At 33.9% G+C, this 15,885-nt stretch overlaps 1 protein-coding gene across 2 annotated transcripts; it reads right to left on the reverse strand.

Moving 5' to 3' along the window:
• Nucleotides 1-351: 351 nt before the first annotated feature.
• On the reverse strand, nucleotides 352-6,281 carry LOC145636128 (3-oxoacyl-[acyl-carrier-protein] synthase I, chloroplastic-like). 2 transcript variants are annotated; one of them, XM_081687588.1, is made up of 8 exons: nucleotides 5,634-6,281; nucleotides 3,895-4,326; nucleotides 2,404-2,577; nucleotides 2,074-2,187; nucleotides 1,835-1,936; nucleotides 1,413-1,479; nucleotides 713-818; nucleotides 352-576 (listed from the first exon to the last, which is right to left on the reverse strand). In XM_081687588.1, exons 1-7 carry the CDS (start codon nucleotides 6,108-6,110, stop codon nucleotides 751-753), a joined length of 1,434 nt encoding a protein of 477 aa, XP_081543714.1. In that variant the 5' UTR covers nucleotides 6,111-6,281; the 3' UTR covers nucleotides 352-576; nucleotides 713-750. The 2 variants fall into 2 exon arrangements, with proteins under 2 accessions (XP_081543714.1, XP_081543713.1); XM_081687587.1 differs by having other exon boundaries at nucleotides 352-818.
• Nucleotides 6,282-15,885: the final 9,604 nt, after the last annotated feature.

Raw genomic sequence — 15,885 nt, forward strand, 5'->3', positions numbered from 1 at the left:
TTTTACTGAACTGAACTTATTTTTATTGAACTGAAATTATTGTTACTGAACTGAAATTTTTTTTACTGAACTGAAATTATTTTTACTTAATATTATTTTTTTAAGGTGAAGAGAACAGGGCCTAAGTAGAGGTTGCATTTAGCAATCATGTGTTTTTTGCAAAATACCCATTGATTAATGTCATTTTTTTTTTACACACGTCATTTAAACTTGATTATAATCATGAAAAAGGTTGTTTTCGTGATTCTTTAATTATATTATGTAGTCATTTCTCACAAAAATATTTTGTGACAAATTTCCTTTATTCTAACAAGGCAATCGAATTGCTTAGAATCCCAAGAAATGACAAGGTACATATCAAGGAGTAAACTAAACCTCAATCAAAAGATCCACCTCAATGCACAATTTGACATCTAAAACTAAAATTATCTAACCTATCAAGGAATAACACTCGTAAACATGCAACCAATTCGTTCGCTACAGAGGGGGCAACCTGTTATAACAAGACCACACACTTCTACAGGCCACAAAATCATCCGCGCAACGTATGGACCGAAGAAGCTGCTGAATACTTCACTAGCTTAAAGGAAAAATAGAGGGAAAAAATGAAGAAAATTTAGTTCTCTATGCTACACTTTACTCAATATTATTTAATGGGTAAAGAAGAATGAGAAGAATACAATCGTTAAAACTCGAAAATTACAAAGCGTACATTGAAGTTGATGATTGAAAGCTTCATTACGTAGACATTCAAGGCTTAAATGCAGAGAAGACCACAACTGAATTGTGACCCCCGAATCCAAACGAATTTGAAATAGCTGCAAAATCATGATACAGGTTCATTAGCATTAAAAAAATTCCTTAAAAAAATATTTCTTATTTTTGTCCAACAATAGTAGTCAGACTTACAATGTATGCAACTTTGCATTAAAAAAAATGTGCTTTACAGGATGCTAGAAAGTATGTTATTATAATTAAGTTTCAAACTATACCCTCCTAAAAAGATCATCAACATATCTTACTAAACAGAAAAAGGTTGCAGGGCAGATTCTTGGAGGTTGTCGAATTTGTTGAAGTACATGGAGGGAATTAAATGAATATTGGATGAATGAGAGAAACAAATAAATAATGACTTATGGTAGCATATGCCTCCAAATGACGGACAATTTATCTTGGAGAGGTGCTGGGAAAGATAAACATAATGCAATAATGCAGTATATCGGAAACCTAATAAATAGGCACCGGTAAAAAATCTCCTCACTTTGCATTTCAATTGACAGGAATTACGTACGAGTATAATTGCAAAATTATATTCAAACATGTTGAGGTTTCATGGGAAGGGACAACGTGACCACTATTCCTAGACGAAAGGAATGTAAGATAATGAAAAGTATTATGGCTGAAAATCTTACCAACATTCACTTCGTGCTGTTGCTTTTCATTTGGAACTGTGTTAAATTCAACTGATGGTTCTGGATTCTGCATTAATATGAATAGTGTAGTTAAGGCTTCAGAACAGCAATTATGGGGATAAGAAAGGCAATAAAGAAATTTAGTATGAATATGAATGGAACAGAATTTATACATAAAAAGAGACTACTTTGTCAACGAAATATTTCAAAATTCCTTTCTGATTTGACTGATTGTATTTAATGATTCTTTGAGTCTCTTTAGTATGCCATATAATAAAAATAAAAAGTCCTTGCTCAGACTAACGCTCAATAATAAATAATGACAAGAACCTGAGAAGAGCATAAATAACAATTGCTTATTAAGAAGTTGCTACTGACAATAATTTAAGGCCTTTCATGATAAAGAGAGATTCACAACTTACAAATTGATTTATGGTTGGATGTAGCCACCCTGTTGTACAAGCCTTTACGGTGGCAATAGCTTCCATACCCCCAGCAGCACCAAGACAATGCCCTATCATAGACTGCAGAGCATATACACATATAAAGGGATGAGGATCTTAATATTATACATGAGAAAGCAGACGCATAGAAACTTCACAGTTTAATTTTAAATTAATGAAATTACAAGCAAATGAATAAAAACATAAGACAGTCTTACCTTAGTTGCATTCATCTTGATCTCAGATGTGTTTTTGAACACTTTCTTTACGGCATTCACCTCAGCTAAGTCACCAACAATTGTGGAGGTAGCATGAGCATTTATGTAATTGACCTGAAGATGTTCAATGATAAAAACATGTATCAAATTTTGCACAGTATAACTTCTTAAATTTAATAACTATGATGTCAACACTCATATTCTAAGCACTTTCTCCATCTGCAGAAGTCTCACAGTACTAACTACAGACTATCAAGTGTATCAACATCTTATGAATATGGCTTGACAACCAAAAAAACTACCATTATGATCATATGTAAGCAAGCCTACCTCTTCAGGTGAGACACCTGCATCTTCCAGGCTTCTCTCTATGCATGAAGAAACACCAAGTCCATCAGCTCTTGGATCAGTCATGTGATAAGCATCACAATTGACTGCACCTCCCAAATACTCGGCAATAATTGGTGCACCTCTTTTCATTGCATGCTCTAAGCTCTCCATTACCTGAATGTTTAAAGTATATTTATTTCATTAGAGAAAAATGTGTTGCCGTACACATGCAAGTATATTACATCACCTAAAAATAACAAATGATATTAAGCTAAGTTCTTCGAGTAGGATTACTGCAGCGAATTTTCACACTTTCACTTAAGGAGGTTTGTTTTGTACAGAGTACTTTTATGTTGAACCCATGTTTTGTAGTTAAAAACACATGAAAACCCTTGAGAACTCTTAAGTGATATTGTCTTTTAGGAATACAGAACTGCTAGATTCTCACTAACCACTCTACGTGTGTCCAATGCTTCCACTGAAGGACCAATATGGTTTCCATGGCTAAAGGTTATACCACACACAAAAGAGGATTTGGGACCTTTTTTCAACTATTAAGTGAACAGTGGTGTGATTATGTACTCCATAAAGTATCCCACAAGATCATGCATACCAGATACCACATTGGTGAACAGCAGACATTAATGAACAAACTACACTAGCAAGGAACTCAAAAATGTGATGGACATGTTCAATGAGCTAGACCATGATTGTTATTGGATCAGGCAAAGATTGAGGAATATAAAATTCATCAATCCAAAACTAGAAGTGAACTTAGATAATCAATTCCTGGCTCCATCTGTTTCCAAATAAATGTAGTGGCGGCAATATGTTTTCCAGAAAGAAAAAAAAAATTGATAAGGAAAATAGGTTTCATTGACCAAAATTTTGAATCTGACATGAAATATACAGCAGCATTATTCTGCAAGAGTATGGAACTAAATAAGAGTTGGAAGACAAAATTTAAGTTGCATTTTATGAGAAGTTTTAAGATAAAAGATAATCTAAAATTTATAACATCTTACAAGAGCCACCTGACTAAAAATTTATATCAGTATACAATGTCCAAATCATAGAGTGCAAAAATGCTTTGCTATATTTAAGCAACATTTTTAAGGGCTGCATATTATTGAAGACAACGAAGCAGCAGATAATTTCAAAATTCATTAAAAAAAGGACCTGCAGTTTAGATTTCAAAATACCCAATATTACCTAAAAGTTTTTCAAGTGTACTGCTTTTGACTTTCGCAATTTCCTAACAGAAGGTACTGCTTGTTTATGATCCTACTCCAGAAAGAAACCATCATAAATACCTAGACTTGAACCACTTTCCACTACCGAAGTTTTCTTACAGACATGAACATTCAAACGATAGATATCTAAAAAATTCTAATTTTCACTTAAATTCACATGCTTTAGACTACGAATCATCAATGACTAATGCACATATAGTTTTAGATATAGCAGCCAAAAGAGAAGACCTAATCTTACCAGAACACCAGATCCTTCACCCATTACAAAGCCATCCCTGGCTTGGTCCCATGGCCTTGAAGCTGTCTGAGGATCATCATTTCTCTGTGACAAAGCTCTACAAGCAACAAAACCTCCCAAACCAATAGGAAGAATTGCAGCTTCAGTTCCACCAGCAATCATCAGGTCAGCTTCTCCACGACGGATATGATTGGCAGCAGCATAAAAGCAATAATTTGAGGTGGCACAGGCAGTGGAGATTGAATAATTTGGACCCATCAAACCGAGATCAATGGCAAGCAATGCGGAAGCCATGTTAGTTATGGCATAAGGAATAAAAAATGGAGTTATTCTCTTGTGACCTTTCTCAATTAAAGCTTGAACACCATCAGAAAACACTGTGAGCCCACCCATCCCAGTTCCCACAAGCACACCTGCTCTTACTTTGTCAATCTGCAAGCATATATCAGCAATGATTAATTAATACAGCAAATGCAAGTATTTGATAAAGGGAAAAAAGTATCCCTGCATACATGGTAATGATACGCACATAATACAAAAAATTAAAGATAAGCCGGAGAAATCCAGCTATGACCCACAAAGTTGCAAACTTCAACCAAATCTTAAGCAAATAGCTTGTTAAAACACAAATACTTCATATTTAACCATTGTACTATCTATAAGGCAAACCTTTGGAAACATAAAAATTAGAGCCAAATTTGGAAGTTTCAATCCCGAGCCTAAAACACAAACATGACTGAGCACAAATAAATCAACAGACATTTGGTTTTAGACCATATTTTATGTGACGTGAAATTTTAGAATTAAGTGAAATTACTATATTTTCCCAGATTTTTTTTTTAACATTATTACTCCGTATTAAATGATTTGCTTGTTTGAAACACTAAGTATCGAGGATGCCCTAAATACTTTACTTTTCTTACAATATCCACCATCGCTATCGCTTAAGAAATATCTACATATACTTGGCTTGGCCTCCTTAAAAGTTTCATAAACATAATGCAGGAGCGGACTTGCACCATATTCCTAATGTTTTTGCTCTACTAAAGATAATTCACAAAGGGTAGTTGAAGGATTATAACAGACTAAAGATTGATCAAACGTGTAAATTGAACCTTAGTCATGAGATAGTTTTTGTAAAAATATATAACCAATTCTACAAGATCAATCAATAATCTCATATAATATGACTGTTATAATACTTTTAAAGGCCACAAAAGTAGATGTAGCAAATAAATAGGGAATTTCTGCTACAACTACATTGATCAAGAAACCTATTTTTACCACCAACTACATTCTACTACAAGTTAATGACAACTTCCCAATCAATGAAAGAAAGGACCAGAATCCCTACAAATTGACCCATCAATATTAAGAGTATGAGAGTTTTATCTTGAAAGGTGAAAGAGACCCAATAAACATATACTTCATATCAAACTAATAAAATAATCCAAAGACAACTTCGTAAGACAGTCCATTTTCCTCATACTTTCAATAACAGTAGACACTCCGTCATTTCATCAAACACTTGGTCTGCATAAAACCATCTAACAGAAAACGACATAATCATAAACTATTCAATCTAAACTATGAAAACAAAACAATTCCCACATCCAAATTACATCCAATCACACAATTAAACAGTACCCATTAATCAGAATTCAAAAATCAACCACTAAAATCACAAAATTCAAAAAACCCAATCAAAAAATCATCAAATAAAAGGAATAAAATTAAACCTTGGAGAGTCTATCACCAGCAAGATCAGCAGATTCAAGAGCTCGTTTTCCAGCAACAATGCAGTACCTCAAACAGTCATCAAGACGACGGTCATTCTTCCCATCAATATACCCTTGAGCAGAGAAATCCCGGATCTGCCCGGCGAAGCGAGTCGGGAATTTCGAAGCATCAAAACGATCAATTGGACCAATCCCACTAACCCCATCAAGAAGCTTCTGGTAGAAAACATCAGGGTCATTCCCAAACACAGAAACAAGACCCATTCCAGTAATCACAACCCGTTTCTTAGGATCCGTTTCGCGTTTCGGAGCAACAGCAACCTGGGAAGAAGCCCTAGGAGTGAAACTAACCCTATTAGAGGACTTACATTTTGATGGGCGAGAAATGGAGAATAGAGAATTGGGGTTTCGACGAATCGAATCGAGCGGCGAAGGGCGGAGAGTAGGGGAAGGAGAAGGGGTAAGAAGAGCCTGCATTGTTGTAATCAGGGAGTTTTAGAGAGAGAAAAATGGAGGATGAAGAAGGCGGAGAAGTAGAGAAGGAAGAAGATGACGATATGGTCGAGGAGAAATGAGAAGAGAAGCAAAGAGATGATCACTTGTTTGTTGCAGTTGAGCTGTGTGACCAGCTAAAATTGAATTTGTGTTAAAAGTGGAAAAAATAGGTATGAATTTATAGGATTTTAAATAAACAAACTCATAAAATAAATAATAAAAAAAAATTAATAATCCAAGTATTGCGATTTATAAGTTCACAACTAACATTAATACACAACCTTTTTGGTGAGACTAGAAATATTCTTCTATGATTGGTGTTTAGGAAATATATTTAAGATCTGTGATTGAATTCCGTAATCAATATAAAATATTTTGTACTCTATGCTCTCAGTGCGTTGGATAAACATTTAAAATATTACCTAAAGTAGTATTAATTTGAGAAAGCATGATAAAATCACGCGTCGATCGGTGTAATTAATGTTAGTTTTAATTTAATCTTTCTACTTTTAACTAGCTTATTCAACGCCCTGCGGCGTTCGTTAGTATTTTCCTTCTATTAGATACATTTTTCATTATATATGTCGTTTTTGTTAGAACTAGATTTAAACTTGTGCAGGTTTTTATTACTCCATCCGTTTCACATTTGTTACAACACTTTTTATTTTCGGCCGTTTCATATTAGTTGCAACACTACTATATTTGGAAAGACCCGTCATTATTTTATAACAGGCCCGGCTTTAAGGAGGTTTTTCCTCACACACACGTAACAGGGCCCCCAAAAATCAGGGGCCCACAATTTTTAAAAAAAAAAATCATTGACTTAAAAAAAAAAATCTACTTTACCTATTCATCTTCTTCCTTGTAAAAACCTCCATTTTGAAACCAAAACCCAAAAAATCTTCCTATCCAAAATTCAATCTCTTTTGTCTTTTGATTTCCAAAACAAAATTAAATTCACTCAATAATTATCATTCATAAATGCCTATTTTGCCTAATTATCTCCAATTCACTTAATTTTTTCTTTTTTTTTTTGGGCAAAATTGAAGAACAATTTATACTCTTATCAAAATCAATGACGATTCAATAGATATTAACGGTCAAAATTTTATTAATTTACACTAATTTCTAGATCAAGCAATACACACAAAATATACTAATTTCTAGATCAAGCAATACACACAATTCAGTTTCTTTCAATTTTAACTCAATTCAAAAGGTGGAAAAAAATGTTAATGGAAGCACTCAATATTCTGGCGAACTGTTCTTGTTCGGTGGATCTGGAGTGGGCAAAGGTTGATTACTTGATTAAAGAGCAAGTTGTATCTATCTATATATATTTGTTATCTTAATTTATGCATAATTTTTTTTATTTCTGAAATATAAATTGTTGTTTTTTTTTAATTATGGCTCCTAAAATTAGGAAATATGATTCTGGTTGTGAAAAACGTCAAAAAAAAATTGAAGAATTGACTCAATCTATAAATATGATTCTTGTTGTGAAAAACCAAAAAAAAAAAAAAAAAAAAAAAAAAAAAAAAAAAAAAAAAAACATTTTATAATAATAATATTTTAAACCTTTTATAAATAGTCCTTTAAAAATTTAAGGGCCCAATTTTTATAATTAGAACAGGGCCACCAAATTGCCGGAGATGGCCCTGTTTTATAATTTCTCTCTCCATCCCACTAGCTAGTTGAAATTGAGAAAATTAGTCTAATTATGTAGATGAGAGGATGAAATAAACTATGGAAATCATTGCAAGGGGAAAACTGCTTTCTCTAGTAGATATTTTACCATACTCTGGTTTGTAAGAAAATAAAAATTGAGAAATATCTTGATTTGCATGTCATGGGTTAAGTAGGGTTAATCAGGAGCTTATAAGTTAGTCAAATGTTAATACAGGTTTAATAGGGTGAATGAGAGAAAAGAAAAAAAAAATAGTGGTCAGTGTCATTAATGATTTAATAGCACGCATCACACTCTCTTGAATAGTTAATGGTGTTTTAGCTACTAGTCAAAGTTAGGGTACTGACGCACTCAATCTATATTTCAAGGTATTGAAACTAATTTTGCCTTATTTATATGAATTATGAAGTATAGAAAAATCAAAGTAATACAATTATTTAAGATTGGATGGAGCAATGATGTCAATGTTAGATACTTCCTCCGTTTCTTTTTAGTTGACACGTTTCTTTAGTCACGTTTGCCAATGCACAAATTAAATCATTAATATCTTTAATTACCAATAAGCAAAAATTATAAAACGTTGATATTATGAAAATATACATTTTGACGAATCTAACAAGATCTCACTTGACTATATTTCTCCTTACATATAAATCACAAAACATGGTCAAAGGGAGGTGTGTGAATAGTGTTAAAGTCAAAACGTGTCAACTAATGAAAAACTGAGGTAAAATTATAGACTTAAGCTTTGATATATTAATTTTTCTTGTTTTGTTTATGGGCTTTAATTTTTAAAGTTAAAAATTGATAAATTGTTATTGCTCCTATTACTTGTCACGTGAAATTTTATCAGATAAGTAAATCTTTAAAATAATAAAAAAAAATTACATTCTTTTTTCCCAAAAATTATAAATTATGAATTTAAAGGTATTATGGATTACATAACTACTTCAACCTAATTGTCCTTTTTTTTTTAGAACTTTAATAAAATCGTAGTCGTTCGTTGCACACCAAAATCAAATATTTAATTTATTAATGTATGAGACTTAAGTGGTGCTTAGCTGGTTGTTGAATAGGATATAGTTATATACAATCATTAAGCTAACAACAACTATAATCAATAACATTAATTTTGTAATAGTGTATCAATTAAATTAAATTAGAAACTAGGTTACAACAAAGTGATTACATTTCAGCACGTAAAACACAACACAATATAATACATCTTACTATAATACACACTTGATGCATCACCCAGTTTAATTTGACATGCACGTTATTCATATTACCGTCAATGAACATCATAGAATGCCATTATTATAGAATTCAACATTTTTCACATGCAGGCTCTATAGCTTGCATACATGCACGTGGAATCATCTCGTTCACGTCTCCATAATCTCCAAATGTCAGAGATAGAAATTATAGAGGATACCATGTCACCATATCCTTCTAGCTTCTGCAGATGAAATTTTAGAATTTACACTTATTTAGCGGCCGTAGTTGAAGCAAATACAACTAATCACCTACTCATCCCCCAACACACAAATCCTAATCCCTTCGTTATTCCCCAAGCCAAAGAAAGTACACAAGCAAGCAAGAAACAACCTACCCTTTTAGGGTTAACCATCCCCTTTATTTTTATATATTTTTTCTTTGAGTTTTCTTTGAATTCGACGATGGAGTGACTAGAAGAATACTCTAATTTCTCCATTGAAGAGGGTTATGAATTATATCTTCCACCGAAATCATACTCCAATTTCTCCTTTGAAGCTGCTTATAAGATTTCTCTATTGGGTCACCGATGGCCATGGCCCATGGAAAGGGAAGTGAGAGACGTCACAAGTGGCCGATGATGCGGTGCATGGAACTTGGTGGAGGAGATTGAAGACATGCCACGTGTTATTACACATAGCCGTGCTAAACTCCTTAGTACCTCTCGGGGTTGACTATCATCAAACTTGAGTAACTTCTGTTTTCTTAGAATAAAGCTCGAAGGATTCCATGTTTTAGCCAATTGAAAGAAACTTATCAATGTATGATACAACTACTTCTTTCAGTCATATCTCCTTCGCTAAAAAGAATTTCCATGTCATTAAAGTTGGAGGTGAAAGTAGAGTCCAAGAGCTTCCAACGACAAGTCACATGCCCAATTTGAGCAAGAAACAAAGAAATTATGAACGTTTGAAGTTGAGCTGTCCAAGAAGTCGCGAGGAGCGCCCGCTCCCCCAATAAGGAGCGTGTGCTCCTTACAATAGAGTGTCTGCTCCTATGGGCGTTACTTGAAGTTTCAGTAGTGAGGAGCGCCCGCTCTTTCCCTTTAGAGCAGCCACTCCCGAGGCCTTGTTTCCAACGGACAACTTCTTTCCTTTTATGCTTCTTTTTGCTAGCTTTTAATCTAAGCCTTTCATTTGTAATCCAAGGATTATGATTTAAGAACTTTATGGTTTGTTGTAAAGCCTTTAAATAGGGCTAAGATTTTTTTATGGATGAACTTTTGCTTAATTTTGAAATCAATGAGTTTTTTCTCTATATACCCATATTCTTTGTGATTATTTGCTTTCTTTGTGATTGCTACTTTGTAATCTTTGTGGTTACACCTTAATCCTAGCTTTACTTTGTGTTAGCTTTGATTAAGAATCCCTATTTCATATATGTTGGTGATTGTTGAGATAGGTTTATTATCTTGTTTTGCTGATTTGAAATTGTTGTTAGTTGATTTCTACTTCTCTTTTGTTGGTTATTTCATAACAATTTGGTATTAAGAGCCTAGGTTATTAGCCTAGAAAGATCCTACCTTTTGAATTTCTCTTCCCCCTCTCAAAAAATCTCATCCTTATTCCCACAAAATTTGAATTTTTCTCTCAAAGATACAAGCTTTCTATCTACAAATATGGATGATAGGTACTTTATGAAGATGATGAAAGTTAAAATGAGCATTCTAGATTGGATGCTCTAGAAAGGAAGTTTGATAGACTTCTTGAATTCTTAGAGAATAGAAGAAGGAGAAGTCCAAGTGGAGAAGATGGTTCGCATTCTCCTCACCGGAGAAGGAAACACCACCAACAACGGCACCATGAGAACAACCGTGACCGAGACATACATCTAGTTGGAATTTTCGGATTTTGAAAGTAATCTTGATCTTACTGAATTTCTTGATTGGGTTAGCACTATGGAGAAATTGTTTGAATGCATCATTAAGCTTAAGAAACATGCATGTTTGATATATAAGAATTTTAAGAATCGTAGGACGATTGATGGAAAAACAAAATCACATCTTAGGAGAAATTGAAGAAACACATGAGTCGAGCTTTTGTTCCTAGAGGTTATTTGCATGATGTTTCTCTTAGGTTGAATGCTCTCAATCAACGATCTATGTTCGTGGAAAATTATACAAGGGAGTTTGAAAAGTGTCCGCTTTGCAATAGGTAGCGATTCTCGGAGGGGCTTTTATTTGATTCGTGAGTTGGTTCTGAAAGGGCCGGTAAATCATCGGCTACACAACGAGAAAATACAAGTTGATATCTGATATCAACTTGTTTTGTTAATATCGAGGGAATTTTGGTTTTTTTCTCATTTAAATGATGGGAAAATATGTCTTTCCTCATTTACTATGGCGTTCCCGTAAAAAGCATCCCGTTTTGAACAATCTTGACATTAACGAAGGACGTTTCATTCCCTCATTTGAAACCCAGTGTAGACACCCATTTGTGTCTCCCCAAAACCAGACCCGGTGATGAATATTTTTCACATCGAATCGTAATCGAGTGAATTGAAAGTGTGGAAAGTCTAGTGTTGCGGTTAGTTTTTAATTCTCTTATCTCTGTTTTTGAAAACCTATTTTATGAAATTAGCCAATTCAGTTTAGTTTGGTCCATAACAAGGGTCCAATAATAGTGTAGTTGGATTGGGTTCGAAAAGAGATTTCCAACGATATATTATAAGCCTAATTCCGATGAATAATGAGGAAGTTATGGTCAAATTACTAAACTGGGCCTAGTTTGATCTTTATATGCTGCCCAATGATCTAGAGGAGGGCCTATTATGAATTATCATTCCTAATGCAATTAGGATTGATTATAGTTTTCTAGAATCTTCTAGAAAGTTCTTTTGAATCCTAATGTGATTAGCATTGATAATTGAGTTTTATGAGTTTTATTTGGAATAAAAGAAGTGTTTTAAATGAAATTACACTTTTACCCCTCGTACGGACTTATACGCTTAATTTTATCAAAAAATAGAGAACGTGTGGGAAAATTGCCTGCAACGCCACACACCAGGCTGTCGCCTAGCGACAAGCCTATCACGCGGCGACAGAGGCACTTGTGGCGCCAGCGTCGTGTTTTATTCCTCTTAAAACTCCAATTCTTTTTTATCATATTTTGGGCTATTTTTCATTATAAATAGCGTCCTTAAAACTCTGTTTTGAATCACCAACTCTCATCAAGAATTTCTTGATTCTCTCTCCCTCTTTTTTAACCAGCCTTTTACAAACAAAATTCCTCATACATTAGATCTAGACACACCTAGCCAAGTTCGAAGTTGCCTTCTCCCTAGACGTGAAAGGTTTGGTAGTTTTGAGGGTTTGGTCCCAAATCTCTATTTCAATTATTAATTTAATTGTTTGTTTTATTATTTTTCTTGAAGTTACTAACGCGTGTATTTTGTTATTAGAAAGAGGTACGAGGCATCCAAGTAAGTGCTTTATTTGTTTTATTGGTATAATGATATAGAAATCATGTTTAAGTTGTTATTTTGATTCCTAGTATCATGTTCGGATGTTTTCCCAAGTATCATGTTAGGATGCTTTTCTTAGTATGATGTTTAGGGTAAAGAATATAATGTCAATTATGATTTCTATGATGCCTCTTATTGTCTTTCCTAATATCATGTTAGTATCATGTTAGGACTAAAACTTTGATTTTTATTGTGTAGTGACATGCTAGGGTTTGGTATTAATCTTGTTAATATCATGCCTAAAATCTTGCTATTAATATTATGCTTTAACATGATTATTTTAATTATGATTATTATTTGTAATTTATGATTTATGAATATTATGTTGCTTGATGGTTTCTATTGTTATTGCTTGATCACGCCTTTTATGCATGTTTAAAGGAATTGGTACTTGTAATCATGCTTAATAAGATAATTAATAATCTTGTTTAGGGTTAATTTGATTATAACTCAAGTGATCACCAATAATAGTTTTATTTGTGCATTAATATTCAACCAACATAGATAAACAGGTTTAGGGTAAACCTAATGATTGTATGTTAGTCAGAAAGCGCACATGAATACGAGAAGAATAAAGTAGAGGCCTATTATTAGGCCAGGTTCAATCTCTTTTAGATTGGATTTGTACCTTCATCCCCGAACTTCCAGTTTTGGTTCCAGACCTATGGAGTTAACGATCTCTTGGATCGATAAGGGGTATAACCTTCACCCTGTGAACGGTTTACAAGTTCCTAAAACTTGTTGGCGACTCTTTTGCTCTAGCTTCCTTCCCTTTGGACGCCACTGTACTTTAGTGTATGATCGCAGTGGGGTTCAAGTTTGGGGTAATGCTTGAAATATTCCCTACACCCAGCCACCTAGGGTTTTCAATACTCCATGCCTCCATGGTTAGTTGCTCAATCTTCAATGGTTAAACCATCAACGAGGACCTCAATTTCGACGACGCTTTATCACGGTATCTGGTACTGAGGACCTTAATTTCCTTATTTGAAGTGGAATGGACAAACGCTAATGATTTTTTACGGCGACAGACATGGTTGCGGCGTTGGTTAGTTTGATTTCGTAAAATTAGGTAATTGAATTTATTTAATTTGGAAATTATGGTATAATAGGTTGTTTGTCGAATTGTACTATGGTAGTGGAATGTAATTTTGAATGCAATTAGAATCGTAAGTTTTTTTTTTTAATTGCGATTCAATTTGGATTATAGATGTTGCAATTAGACTTGTTTTAATTTGATTGAATATTGATATTGTTGTATAATTCTATGACTTACTATGTTATTGGTCTGTTGCTTCTAATGATAATCATAGAAATTGTTAATTGTCACCCCAGTTGTTAAGATGTTGTTTGATATAATAACATGGTAATGTAGCTATAAAATATGGATGGGCGGAGGTGTTTAAAGAGGAAGTGGAGTTAAGTAGTTCTGTAGCCAAGATCGAAGTTCCAATTTTTGTTTTTTTGGGCGATCAACCTCATTAACCTAGAGCTAGCAGATCACCTTCGTTTTCTCTCTCCTTAAGTTTTTAAGTCATGATTTTCTCTCTCCTCCTACTCAGATCTCTATAAAGTAAAAAAGTAAACAACGGTAGTCTTTTTGTGAATTTAACTTCCAGAACACATTTAGGAAAACAAAAGTGCAAAACGGAGTACAACTCAGCAAAAAGATTATTTTATGAATACTTTACTAAAAGCTAGGCTATTATTTACGAGATTGCCATGATATCAACAAAGATTGTTGAGATCTGATAACAATGGGGACCGACTCCTACACAACCATTGTCGTCTTGCCATTTCGAGTTATCCATTCACACTTATAAGTCTATGACTTGTTGTTGTGAATGTTATTTCTCTATTTTGAGTGGGATTGAAGAGGTCCCAAAACATAAGATTGCTAGGAACATTGGTTGTCTTAGCTTGAGAGGAAGCTAAGGCAAAAGGTTAATGTTTATGACAATGGAAGTTTTGATCATGTGGTGCAAAAGGCTTTGAAGTTTGAGCAGTATGACAAGATGAGTAGTGCTAGTAGTTATTCTAAGTCTACCTTCCAAAAAGCTTTTGCTTCAATAGGTGAAGCGTGAACCACACAAACCTTTGCAACTATGATGGAAGAGGCTATGTGCAAATTTGAAGCTCTTATATTTGATGGAGAAGTATTTACACCAAATTCTCTTATTGATCACCAAAGAGACTATGGTGCACCAATCTATGATGAAGAAGTAGTGTTTGATGTCGAGTCAACAAATTACAAAGAGGCATTACCCATGATCTTGAATGAAGTAAACATGGAGTCCACATTTTATGTTGATGATTCTTTGTCTTTGGCTCATGAGAATCTCTTAAGTGAGTATATAATCCTACTCCTCTCTTATCTCCTTCTACTGAAGTTAGTTTTTGACACTCACGTTATTGAGAGTTGTGATGATTACTCCATGCATTGAGCATGAATTGAACGAAGAGTTTAAGTTGGATATTTTGAAAACTTCATTGAATGAGCATGGTGGTTGTTCAATAACTTCCGATTCTTATGAATGTCATGTGTTTGATTCTTGTTTACCATATTTTCATGTTGGTAAAAGTGTTGCTAGATAACAATTTGAAAGGATTTCTTTGTTCTATGGTGTGTTGTTCGGTACATCTTGCATTGGTTCCACATTTGGTGTTGGATTTTCTTTCAATGATGTTTTTCAATGTGATTCTACACTATTCTTTGGGTCATCAAGTGTTGGTCAACCTCCATGGTTGTCTTATTGCTCAATCTTAGCTTGTTGTGGTTTCTTAGGTAAAATAATCAATAATGTGAATGGTGATAATTTTCTCTTCTTGCTCGACATTATGATTCAACTTATTCTACTTCTCATGTTGCTCGAGTTCGTCATCTTTGTATTTGATCCAGGTAGATACATTGGTTGAATGTGTTTTGAAAAGTCAAGCAGGATTTATTGCTTGTCATTATTGAAAGGTTTGGTTTGAGTTTTATGTCACCTCTAGGAATTGAAGGCAATTCCTTTTGAAGAGGAGAGATTTGACGCGGGTGCATTGAACATGGTGGAGGAAGTTAAAGACATGCCAGGTGTTATGACACGTATCCGTGCTAAACTCCTTGGTGGTCACCTCTTGGCACTAGTGGAAAAATCTTCATTTGTAACGCCTCATTTGTAACGGGCATAATTAAATTTGGTACAAAAAGGTTATTTGTAACATGCAATATTTAAGGCTGATACAAATAACTACTATTTGTAACGGGTGAAATTTTGCCCGTTATAAATAACTACTATTTGTAACAGATGAAAATTTGACCGATAGAAATACTGCTCTATTTGTAACAAG

This window comes from Chenopodium album, chromosome 6 (genome assembly GCF_948465745.1).
Source record: "Chenopodium album chromosome 6, dcCheAlbu1.1, whole genome shotgun sequence".
NCBI classification, from domain to species: Eukaryota; Viridiplantae; Streptophyta; class Magnoliopsida; order Caryophyllales; family Amaranthaceae; genus Chenopodium; species Chenopodium album.